Source organism: Mus musculus, chromosome 11, assembly GCF_000001635.26.
Source record: "Mus musculus strain C57BL/6J chromosome 11, GRCm38.p6 C57BL/6J".
Lineage (NCBI taxonomy): Eukaryota > Metazoa > Chordata > Mammalia > Rodentia > Muridae > Mus > Mus musculus.
This window is the reverse complement of record NC_000077.6, coordinates 3,670,545-3,682,738: the sequence shown is the minus strand read 5'-3', so window position 1 is coordinate 3,682,738 and position 12,194 is coordinate 3,670,545. Positions and strand designations below refer to the sequence as shown.

At 43.1% G+C, this 12,194-nt stretch overlaps 1 protein-coding gene across 5 annotated transcripts in view; it reads right to left on the bottom strand.

Moving 5' to 3' along the window:
* The window catches only part of Morc2a (microrchidia 2A), a 41,289-nt gene that overhangs the window by 7,739 nt on the left and 21,356 nt on the right, over positions 1-12,194 (bottom strand). For all 5 annotated transcript variants that reach the window (XM_011243775.3, XM_006514871.4, NM_001363202.1 and 2 more), the window contains 12 exons: positions 10,365-10,473; positions 6,752-6,911; positions 6,524-6,635; positions 5,972-6,097; positions 5,257-5,336; positions 4,430-4,512; positions 4,118-4,203; positions 2,943-3,083; positions 2,705-2,859; positions 2,436-2,564; positions 1,851-1,956; positions 932-1,064 (listed from right to left, as the gene is read on the bottom strand). In XM_011243775.3, the coding sequence (XP_011242077.1) occupies positions 932-1,064; positions 1,851-1,956; positions 2,436-2,564; positions 2,705-2,859; positions 2,943-3,083; positions 4,118-4,203; positions 4,430-4,512; positions 5,257-5,336; positions 5,972-6,097; positions 6,524-6,635; positions 6,752-6,911; positions 10,365-10,473 (1,420 nt within the window). The remainder of the gene's footprint in view (positions 1-931; positions 1,065-1,850; positions 1,957-2,435; positions 2,565-2,704; positions 2,860-2,942; positions 3,084-4,117; positions 4,204-4,429; positions 4,513-5,256; positions 5,337-5,971; positions 6,098-6,523; positions 6,636-6,751; positions 6,912-10,364; positions 10,474-12,194) is intronic.

Genomic DNA, 12,194 nt, shown 5'->3' with positions numbered 1-12,194 from the left:
TTACTTTTCTAAACACTGGTTAAAAAGTGTAAAATAATACAAAATAATGCATCTTCTGCAAGGCAGCTTAAGATTTTCCTTGTTTGGTTGTTTGTTTATTTGTTTTCTCAAGACGGTTTTTCTGTGTAGCCCTGGCTGTCCTCAAACTCAAAGATCTGCCTGCCTCCCAAGTACTGGGATTAAATGAGTACGCCATCATACTTGGCTTGAGAGAAATCTTTTAAAAAGCCTTAATATTTTGCAAATTCTTTTCCAATCTTACAAATTATCAAGAAATTATTATGTACAAAAAATAGCATATGTATATATTAAATACAAATGCTTTCCTATGACTACTAAAAATTATAGAAATGTTTATGTGTACGTAATTTATGCAAAATTGGAAAGAGCTACTTCTGGTGATCCTAGCTACTCCAGAGAAACTTAAGTTCTCTGGACTTAAATTGATCTCAGTGAGACACTGTACCAAGAAAAAATACAATAAAAAGCAAGAAAAGGGTCAGGGATGTAACTAACTCAGTGGTAGTGTCTGCCTAACACATACAAAGCTCTAGGTTAATTCCTGTTCTTGGTGGGTGGAGATGGTGGGGGGGGGGGAGGAGGAGGGAGGGAGGGGGGGAGAAGAGGAGGGATGAAAAGTTATAAAACTACTGAATCAATGGTGAGATTTCTTTTATGATAGGATATTTATTTTCTGGAATGCTTATATGTTCTAAATACATTGAGTATATAATTTTTGAAAATATAAGCAAAATGGTTTGTTATCTAATTAATAAGGTATACTGGAAGCATTTGAACTAAGAACTCAGGGTTGAAAAACCTTGGTGAGAACATATGGGGAATGGAAGGGACAGGAAAGCCACCGAAGACTCCTGTCCTGGACAGACTGCTGACACAGGCTGGCTGTGCTCACTTGCCCACAGTCACATACCTGAAGAGCTTCTAGCTTTTCCTGCTGCTGGCGAATTTTCTCTGTCAGCTGCTTCTGCTTTTCTTCCTGTGTCTTTGGGTCCTTTTTTAATGTCCCCAAAGGAACCTTTTGCTTCTGTTCAGAAGCTTCACAGCTGTGAAAAGAGAGACTGGTAACAAAACAAGGCTCCAACAGGGCAGAGACTTGCTGTCCTGCAACCACCACAGAGCTTCCAATGTATAAAACTGGTATGTGTTACAGGACATGTTTACTCTTCCTTCTTAGAAATACACAGCCTGCCGCAGCCAGAGATGTGAGGCTATGGAAACAATGGCTCTGAGGAACACCCCAAGAGTGGAGGTGTTGTGGCAGGCATGGTGAATGTCCGAGTTAGCTTTAATTATAGACTTGACGAAAGCCTGGATTTCGAATTGCCTAGATCAGGCTGGCCTGTTGGGGGGCGGGGGGGGGGGGGGAGGACACTGCTTTGTTAAATTATATTGATGTTGGAGGGTCCAGTCCACTATGGATAGATAGTAATATCCCTAGACAGGTGGTTGGGATGTCTAAGAAAGCTGGCTAAGCATGGCCTGGTACACAGTGTTTTTTCATGGTTCTACTTCAAGGTCCTGCTTGAACTCCTGCCTGACTTTTTTTTTTTTTTTTTTTCTTTTTTTGGATTTTGTATTTTTTTGAGACAGGGTTTCTCTGTGTAGCCCTGGCTGTCCTGGAACTCAGAAATCCACCTGCCTCTGCCTCCCAAGTGCTGGGACTAAAGGCGTGCGCCACCACGCCAGGCTCTGCCTGACTTTCTAAATGATGGACTATGTTTGGAAGTGTAGCTAAATTGCTTTTGTTCCTGATGTCAATCACAGCAAGAGAAAGTAAACTACCACAGGGAGGGAAGAGTAATCATAATCTTTGTTAAAGAAAGGCTCACCGGTCCTGCTCAGGATCAGGGTTCATGGAGCAAACCCAAGTATCAGGGTAATCTGTTTCTACTGAACTCAGCTGGAAGGGGAGAGTCCTCCATTTCAGACACAGATCTGCAAGAAAAAATACCCCTCTCAACAGGTCAACCATACTATCAACAATTACTGCAGTCCTGGCTCCTCAGAGCTAGGCTCACCAGCAAAGATGTCCTTGAACTTCAACTTCTTTATTATTACAAAACAGTGATTCACCCTATGAACAGTGATTGCAGCAAGGATTAAAAATATCATGGAATCTTGATGCTATCAGTCCTTCCTTCCTTTGGGCTCAGTTAGTTATCCATTCTAAACCCTACATGGTAGCAAACCTACTGAGCCTGGCCCAGCTGTGATATGAAGTGTCTCTAAGGTGTGGTGACTGTCGCCTCACTAAGAGACAGGAGGAACTGCGGGCCTCAAGATTGCTCACACAGCCACTGCCAAACAGATCCTGTTCCTTGTGGAACTCAAGTTCAAGTCAGAAGGCCAGCTTGAGACTACAGACAAGAATGTCATGACAGGAGTCTAGAGAGAGTTCCTGCAACAAAACTCACCACACTGGATAGTGGTTGGAATTTCCATAGCTCTCCGGCGTTTGAAACGCAGCTCACTAGATGGAGGTTGGTTCCAGTTGGCAGAAAGATAGCCAAACTCATCCCAAAACTTGATGATTCCACGCTGGGCTAGAAGACAAATGCCCACACATTCCAATGGAAGCATGTAACAACGTAAAATCCTCTTCCTAAATTCACCCTCTCAAGTCACATAAGCACCTTAAGGCTCATAAAAGAGAAGCTGAGGCCTAGTGGCCTGGTCACATTACCAATGGCTATGTCCTTCCAGTACTGTGCCAAGTGCTCCCCCATTGCTCGAAGTAGATGCCGGTACTCCTTAGCATCAGCAAAGTCCTGCTTGTTATGTGTAGGCTCCAGAACCAAGTAGGGTACATCAACAACCCCAACAACCCCACCACATGCCCTGCAAAGACAAAGAGGTCACAGCTCTGTCACCAAAACCCTCCTGCCATTCACCAGGGCTGGAAACTCTCCTGAAGCACTCACATGCCCCCTTCCAGCTGTGGGCCCACTTTCTCATACATCTTGATCAGGCGGCTACAGTTGTAGATAAACATGCCATCTAAGTCCCGGTGTTCAATATTGACCCCAAAAACAAAATTAAGTTCCTTGGGTTCTTTGAGAGCTCTAATAAAGGAGAGAAAAAAAAAATCAAGCATATTAACTTATAAGCAGAAAAACATCATAGTGAAAATAGTATGTTAAGTTTAATTTAAGATGTACTAAAGTTTTACATCTCCGTTCAATATGTGATGTTAGATTTGATAAGGATCTGCACTGTCGCATGATCCTCCTCTATGTATACACAGAATTTAATGTAGGGGTGGATTTAAATATGAATGAGTTACTGTGAAACTGCTGCAAATCTTTGCTGAGAGAGTAGTCTTACATTCCTCAAAATCCTAATTTTATAACAATAATAGTTCAGTCTGGCTTGTTTTTCAAGATAGAGTCTCACTGTGTAGCCTAGGATAGCCTCCAACACAGAGATCCACCTGTCTCTGCCTCCCAAGTGCAGGGATTAAAGGCATGTACCACTGCACCTGGCTTATATAATAGTTTTAAAGGCAAAAAATTAACACAAATACAGAAGATACTAATGATATGTCAAGAAAATCTTGTGACAAGTTAGAGCGAAGCGAGCTGAAACTTCGGTCCGTGGTGAGGAAACCACCTGGAATCTAGCTAGGAAGTCATACCCTAGAGATCCTGAGAAGCTCTATACACAGCTAAGAGGAGGGGGATTTAGATGCAAGCAGTACATTCTAAATAAAACAGCACAAAACTCAATCCATAGCATCATTCTAAATTTGTAACCAGTAAGGAGAATGAATTATGAGTATAGAAAAAATTAAAATGCATATTTTCAGAAGAATAAGGGAATGTCATATTTTTTACTTAAATACGTTATATTTTTCAAGTTTTATATAATGGGCATTCTTTGCAATCTTAGGAGAAAAGAATAAGAAATGTAAAACAGTGTGAAGGAAGTGAGTTTAGTGTTTCAAGTGTCAACCTGCCTGCCTTTTGCAGATCGGCAGAAGCACTTGACCACATCGGTGAAATCGGCAGAGATTGCTTTCTCTAAGTAAACTTGGTGCCGAATGGCAACCTGTCTGTGCAAATGCTACCTAATTTTAAAAGACTGTCCAAGTACTTACCGCTGCTTGGCATCCTTGATCCTTTTCTTGACATCAGCTTCTCTACGAAGGGTGATGGCTGTATTCTGGACCTGCCGCAACATCACCTGCAAATGTATCACCATCAGGTGAATGGAGGAGGTGCTCTCTGTTACATGAATAATACAATATTTTTATACTGATATTAGTTACCCGGATGCTAAAACATACCTGAAGATTATTTCTACCTACAGAAAAGTGACCTTGTGGGGGACACTTCATCTTACTAAGTTCAGGACACTGGATTCCAATACCACATATGCCATAAAAGAGAGTTTGAGTCTAAGGACTTACCCTGGAGTCCCGTGTCAGGTCTCCACCCATGCGTACTTCTAAAGTACGAGCTTTGCTCTCTGCCTCCCGGGCCTTCTCTTCAGCTAAAACAGAAAAGAAATCAAAGGTTCAGAACTCTGTCGTCCTTCCTTGATCCACAGAGCAGTCCCTGCTGCACAATGAGTGCATGCTAACAAGGAAAAGGCTACCTAGAGAAGCAATGGCCACACGGGCATTCTCTGGGCTTGGACTAAAGAACTGCTTCAGGAAAAAAAACAAACAAACAACAACAAAACCTGACATTCAAAACTGTCATGATCAAGATGGTACCTGTCTCTAATTCCAGTAATCCAGTTTGAGGCCAACATGGGACAGAGAATAAGTCTATCTTGAATAAAAATTTTAACCCCAAGCGAAGTATTATTTATCCTCTGACATGCTTTTCAAGCTTTACAAATGGATTATGAAAATCAATGGGGATCAACCATCAGCATGAGTTGGAGCCTGAAGAATGCTTTAGATAATCACCCTCATCACACAGCCAAGAAAACTATGGTTATTCTGGGAGAAAACCTTTTAATTTCTGCTTCAGGACAAACTGTCAAGCCAGAGTTGATGTTTGTTAAAATAAAACTAGAGGTGCGTTTAATGCCACTCCAGCCGTTCATAAAGCTCTAGAAATAGTGGGAAGAGAGACTCAAGTCTAGAGAAAAGTACTTCAAAGGCTAGATACGGGGAGACTTGGAAAGGAAGTGGATTAAGTTAGGAGAACAGCCTTGTCGCCAGGCTTCGGATATAAGTGGTGCCCCCAGCTCCATCCCTCCTCCTAACACAGGGAGCAGCATTACCAATCCGTGCTACATGCTCTGCTTTCTTCACTTCCTGTTCTGCCCGAGTCTTGAAACGACTTGATGTATACTTGTACATCCTGAAGAGTGGAAAAAGCAACCTGAAGGCCAAGCAGCAGTGGGGCAGGCAGCCAACTTGAGCAGCTCAGGAAGCACCCTGCCTCCTCCCATGTGGTGTTGCCCTGGCTCCATGTGATGTAACAAATCCAAGCTCAATTCCTTAATCAATTTGTCTTTGGTGTTCACCAGGTTAAAGAGAGTAAAGATGATCACCAGTGTTCCGGGAAACAGAAATCCTTTCTCTCTGCCAGCCAACCTTGGCTCACCCTCCACATTACCAGAGGCTCTAGAGCTCCCAGATTCTCTGGGATGCAGGGCCAAAGGCTACTCACCACTGTTCCCAGGAATTGCCAACTAATCTCACAGCAGGAACAAGTCTCAGGAATAGGCCATGGCTTTGCCTTTCCTGTAAAGGGTCTATAGGCTCCTGAACTTGAGACAAGACAGCTCCCTGTGCCACTCTCCATATCGCGGAAGGCACTTCCTTTAACTGGCCTGACCAACCAACCCAATAGCCACATCTGTCCTATCCAGAAAATGTCTCCCTGGTAAACAGTGTTAGATAGAGGCTTCTCACTGCACCACCCTAACAATGCCCCAGAGAAATGCAGCCAGGCACCATTTCCCAGTCCAGATCATGGAGCTAGGCCCTTACCTGGGCTTATATAGGCAGCAGGAGAGTCTCTTGGTCTGCACCTTGTGTCCATGGATGAAGATCCTCATCCGGGGATCAATATAGAGTACAGCAGCATAGGCTCGGAAGGAGCGTCGCTCTGGCTTCCTGGAGAAAGCAGGAACTGAGACATCCTGCCGCTCACACCACAGCAAGCCTAAAGCTATGTATGGACTTCCTCTCTGCAGTTCCTCACCTTTCATTTCACATCCTGGCTTCTCATGCCACTTTGACTCATCACAGGTACTCCCTCCTGCCCTGTCATGTCCCTAGTACAGACACCTCACCTGACCCACAGACACCTCACCTAGACCCAGAGACCTCAGTTACGGAACCACTAATCCTTGCTTTAGCTTGCCTGAGGAAATCACTGTCCTGCTTTTAATATTAAGCAGGCAGGAAATCTCAGACTTTCAGCTCTATCAATACTGCTACCAAGAGAAAGCCAGGAAAGGGGCTCTTCTCTTTCTCTGAAGCCATCTAAGAAAATAAAGACCAGTTCCAGGTCCTACCACCCTTCCCAGCCATACTCACGTGCCCTCTGGCGAGGTTTCTGCCATCTGGATATCTTTTGGATTTGAGATTATGTCTAGTTCCGGCTCTCCATTATCCATGAGCTTGAGATTAAAGATGATCACCAGTGTTCCTGGGGAACAGAAATCCTTTCTTTCTGCCAGCCAACCCTGGCTCACCCTCCAAATTACCAAAGGCTCTATCTAGAGTTCCCGGATTCTCTGGGCTGCAGGACCAAAGCCTACTCACCACTATTCCCAGGAATCTTCATGAACTGGTTCATCACTTGCTCCTCAGTGTGGAAGGGAGAGTATTTGTAGACAAGCTCTGTCTCAATGGCAAACTTCTCCACATTGTCTGTGATAGGTTCCCGTGTTCGAGCATTCCAGGTGGGCAATGGGACAATTACCTGTGTTTGGGGTTAGCAGAGATATGCACTGTGAATGGGGCTCCAGAGCTACCTTCCCCGAAACATGCAGCTTTCTTGTCCCTTCAGTTGTATAGTCTGGCATCAGGTTTATAACTTCTGGTCCTTCCCCAAACTTCTGTCACTATGCTGGTTTGTGCCTCCAAAGTCTATGTGCCTTCTGGCATGTCTTTGGCCATTTCATTAATTTGGTAAAATTTCTACTTTTTACCACTAGGAAAAAATATAATTGCAATCATCTAGTGAATCTAGAGATACAAACGATAATCTACAACTCAGCAATTCTACTTCTGAGTAAATACACTCAAAGGAACTTCTGTATGTACATACCAGCATACACATATAGGAATAACCCAAATATCCACTACAGAGTGACTAAACTGAAATAGTCATTGGTAATCAAACAGAGTAGAGGTACAGCCACAAATATGAATGGATCTCATAAACACAGTATTATCTGAAAGAGATACAAGTGAATTTCTACATTGTCGGTCCATGTGTAAGGTACTAAACCAAACTAATACACAAACACCAATGACAGACAATGCCGCCAGCTCAAAAAAAGAACGTGATCATCCTAAAAGTTACCAGGTGGTGATTTCCCCCAGCGGCACACTAAGGATGACATCGGCCAGGTGTTCCTAAGGGACTTCTCTTAACTTTGGTTTATAATTGTGGCGACATGGGAGTGTGCTTTATTGTAACAATTCCTCAACATATATGGAATCTGATTTTATGTCTAATTAGAAAAGAATCCCTTTTCTTCAAAACTCTTTCTTAGTGGCTTCATCATGTCCTCCTCCCTTGCTCCAAGCCAGTAGTAGTCAGAGGGTTGGTAAAGGGATTCTCTGTGCAGGAACCCAAATGAAGCACTTCATGGGCTCAAGCCAAATGGCCCACACATAAGACAAAGGAGAATGCAGCATCCTAGCGCAGGCCCGGGTGATAACTCGTTAGGAGCTCTAACACTGCTGGTTTCTGAAAAGCTGAAATCATTCAACCACAAGGCTGGTTTGGACACATTCCTCCTGGACTGAAAATGATCTTATTTTGAAATCTTGGCAGAGTTTGCAATAGAGTACAATCCAAAACAGTGACCTTCTAGCACCAAGTAAGGGAAAAATCTCAATCCAGCTGTTCCACCAAGGGATCAAGTAACACTTGCATTCCATGAACTCGTCTCTGTACCTTCCCAGGTGAGGACAGCACCACTCTGACCTGTAGGCACTAACTTCCACTATCACTCCCACTTGGCATTTCTCCTTCAGCTTTGATGTCACCAATCTCCCAGTTTTCTTCCTAGACTTTCTCCTGACTCACACCTTTTAATGGTGGCCTGCTTAGGTCTCAAGTCCTTTTCTTGCTCCATTTTCTTTTTTAAGTGATGTTATCTGCTACTATCAATTCCAGAGCCTAGGACCAGGGATATAGAGGGAAAGAAAGGAAAAAAGGAAGGCAGGCAGGCAGGTAACCAGGCAGACAGACAGCCAAGAGCTACTATTGCCCCCAAACTCCATCCACTTCACTTTACATGTCCCACACTAACTTACACTGTCCTCCCTCCATTCTTCCCCAGCCCCAGATGGCCCACTAGCTCCAACCACCACACCAGAGCTTCCAAGTCTCTCTAATTCCTTCCCTTTTCCTCCTTCAATAGTTATCAAATACTGTATCAAGAGTCTCACACTCTAAAAAGGTAACTCCATTTCTCTTAGCTCCCAGCTTGCTACCGTAAACAGGGCCTCTTGGTTGCTCCACTCCAAATCTTTCTAATCCAATCACTGCAAAGTAACTACATGGACTTTCTAAAGAAAATCTGAAACTAGGAACTGCTTTATTAAAATCGCATTCACTCAAACAAGGCCCCAAGCATTGGTTCTACCTGGCCTTGTTCTCCACAGACTATCTTTCTCCCCAACATCAACTTCAGAGGTTAAAGGATGTTTTTACTGACTCACTCCAAGACTTCTTTGACCAGGTGACATTTCTAACAGGTTTGTCTTTTACAGCTTCACTGCATGCATCTCTCTCCCTCCAAATATGCAGAATAAGGTAACAAACCTCATCTAGTAGGTGAAAAAAAAATCCACTGATTGGACAACTAAAAATGGAAAAGGTTCCTATTTTAACATCAATTAGTTTGCCACAAATTTATTCTCAGATTTCAACAAGACGAGTACAAATCCAATCACTGCTAACCAACAGAGAGGAACAAACCGAAATTCTCAACTGGACCATCTACTTAAGTGACAACTATGAATTTCTATACAGGTCCCTAGCAAGTCTCTTACTCAGACCTGAAAGGACACTGGACAAACTTTCCCTACTCCCATTCTTGACAAAAACAGTGGCATATGTCTTTAATTGCTACATTCAGCAGGCAGAGACAAGTAGAGCTCTGTGAGTTCAAGGCCATCCTGGTATACATAATACGTTCTAGCCAACCAGAACTACATAGTTAAATCCTGTCTCAAAAGAGAAAACCTGCTCTTTAGTGTGAGTCACCAGACCACAAAGAGAATCAGGTAGGCTTTTGTTTAGCTCACAGGTTTTTTGTTTTTTTAAATGTATAAGGATGTTTTGTTTGCATGTGTGTCTATGCACCACATGCATGTCTGGTGCCCACAGAGGCCAGAAGGGGGTATGAGATTCTCTAGAACTGAAGTTACAGACAGTAGTATGCTGCCATGTGGGTGCTAGGAATTGAACCCTGGTCCTCTGGAAGAGCAGCGAGTGTTCTTAACTCCTGAACCATCTTGCTAGCCCCTATTACTAATATATTCTATAAGTTAAGATTTATTACTAAGCCTATCTTCCAGGACAGTAATAATTACAGGGGCAAGGAATCATCTGTTAACAATACCAGGTGGAGAGCGCTAAGAATGAAGATCATACTGGTGATGTCTTCCATATACTTACCTGCTTTACCCCCTGGTTAGAGTCTGACTCATGGCTTCTTATATAAATTCCATCAACACACTTCCTCAAAAAGAAAATGTGTTCACAACATACTCCATAAAATAATCATCATGGAGAAAGGCACTGATATTCCATTATTACCACCAGCTATAATTTCCAATCAGTTAGGAAAGCTCAAAATACCTGCTCTGCTAACAGTCCATGGAGACACTCTCCACAGAAATAGAGTACCCTGCAGATATGGAAAAGCTTCAAATCCAACTCTTATTTCTCACCACTTCAGTCTCATTCTCAGAAACAGAACAGCCATTGTCTGAAGTACCCTGAGATTTTACTTCCTCTGACATAAAGGTATTATTTGCCTTAGTACCCACCTTCCAACCAATGCGCCCACCCATCTCATCCTGTAGTAACAGGCACCTGCTCGCTCCAATGCTACAGTTCCATGGACCTCAGAACCAGAGACAAAACCCGTAAATGTCAAGTAGCAACTCAGGCCACAAGGATAAAACCTACTTCATCAATGCCTTCTTCCTCATGAAAGGTGCGAGACAAGAAGAGGCAGGTCATGGTATCTTCCTTCTTAGTGAAAAGGATAAAATCCTTCCCAATCCGCATTGAGCCCCTGAAAGGGAAACAGAAAACAGATTACAGACTCAAAGCTCATCTGAAAAGGGAGCACACCTTCCAGGCATAACCGCAGCTGATTAGAGAGCTCTCCTCAAGACTTCCAACAGCCCTTGTTCCCTTCCACTCAGCCAGCACTCCTTGCTGTGCCTTCTTAAGGATCTCTAATCCCTTAGTCTATAATGTATAACCTCCTTGAGCAAAGTTCCCTTCCATACAAGGGTTTCAGGTTACTCACAATCCCTCTAGAACATATTCACCAAGATGACAAGCCCTGCCTGGGTTAGCTTCCTTCCCAGCTTACTGGCACAACCCCAACAAAGGATCACGCTTGAGCTCTAGGTTCATGGGGTACTCTGTGACGTTATCAAATTTCCCTCCTGCAGCTGACACTTTGAACTCATCATCATCTTTTGTGGCCACACCCGATTCCTATCCTGCCCTTCCTTCACTAACACTTTTGTCCCTTCCTGTCCACTCATGAAATGGCAATACTGTCAAGAAGTGTCAAAAACCAGTATGACTGCAACACTTACTAAATACAAACGCAATTTGATCTTTGAAGATCAAGGCCTACATCCATGACCAGTAACTATAGCCGTTCTCTGTATCAGAATTGCTTTGCTATTTGAGCTTACTCTACAGCCTTGAGTTTGTCTTCAACAAGGCAAAAGTTTAAGCTTGGAATAGAGCAGAGTGGCGGAACCTTTGCCTAGCATGGGCAAGAGTCTGGATTCAATCCCCAGAGTCAATGGAAAACAAAATTCATCTGGCAAAAGTCTAAATGGAATCAGTGGCTTCCTTCCTCTTGGCCATGCTAATCCTTCTACAGAACAGGTTGAGACAGGCTTTTCCAGGCAGCCCAGGGCAGGGCAGAAGTAAGAAGCAGCAGCACAAGGACTATCTACTCAACAATGAGGCTATTTACTTCCCTTTTTCTGAGTAGCTTCTGAGTTTTATGGCTATTCTCTCATTAGTCCTTACAACACCCCTGGGAAAAGACAATGGTTGGAAGTCTCATTAATCTCTATATACAATCCAGCCTGGCATGCCAGGCATACAAATGAATGTCACATTCCATTTCCCAAACACTCTCAAAAGCTCCCAAGACACTCCATAGATACCCTTAGGGCTGTCAATTATCTTTCCTGATGACAGGGCTCATTTTCCTTAAATCTCAGTATACTCCCTCCTTCCCTACAGCTTGTGGACAGCACTACCCTCACTCAAATTTGACAAAACTTTCTTCACACTTTTCATTTGTTTGTTTCTGATCCTGATTATAGAGTCTGATTAGCAGAAACCCTAAAACATCATCTTCCTTGATCAATCCTATGCTCACCTCAATCCTAAATCACCTCATCTAACTTCTGAACTTGGAACACTAGATGGCTCCAATTCAATGAGACCTTTACAAAAACCTCCTGAATATGTTGATAGCTACATTCTAAGTTTCTTCCCAGTCTTCTAAGCACTTTCTGAGTTATGTTTTACTGACTCCTGAGGGAGAATATCAGAAGTTAGAACCTCATTTTCTAGGTAGGAAACATCAGAAAGTTAAAGCTGAGTCTGCAAAAGTAATAGATAGGACTATCGAGACCTCAGTTTCATAGGTCTTAGATTACCTTTTTAGAATCCTCTAGGGGAAGTTTCTATTGTGATCACAGACTGGGGACTCTCAAAGCAGTAATAACATTTAATCGTTAACTATTTGATAAG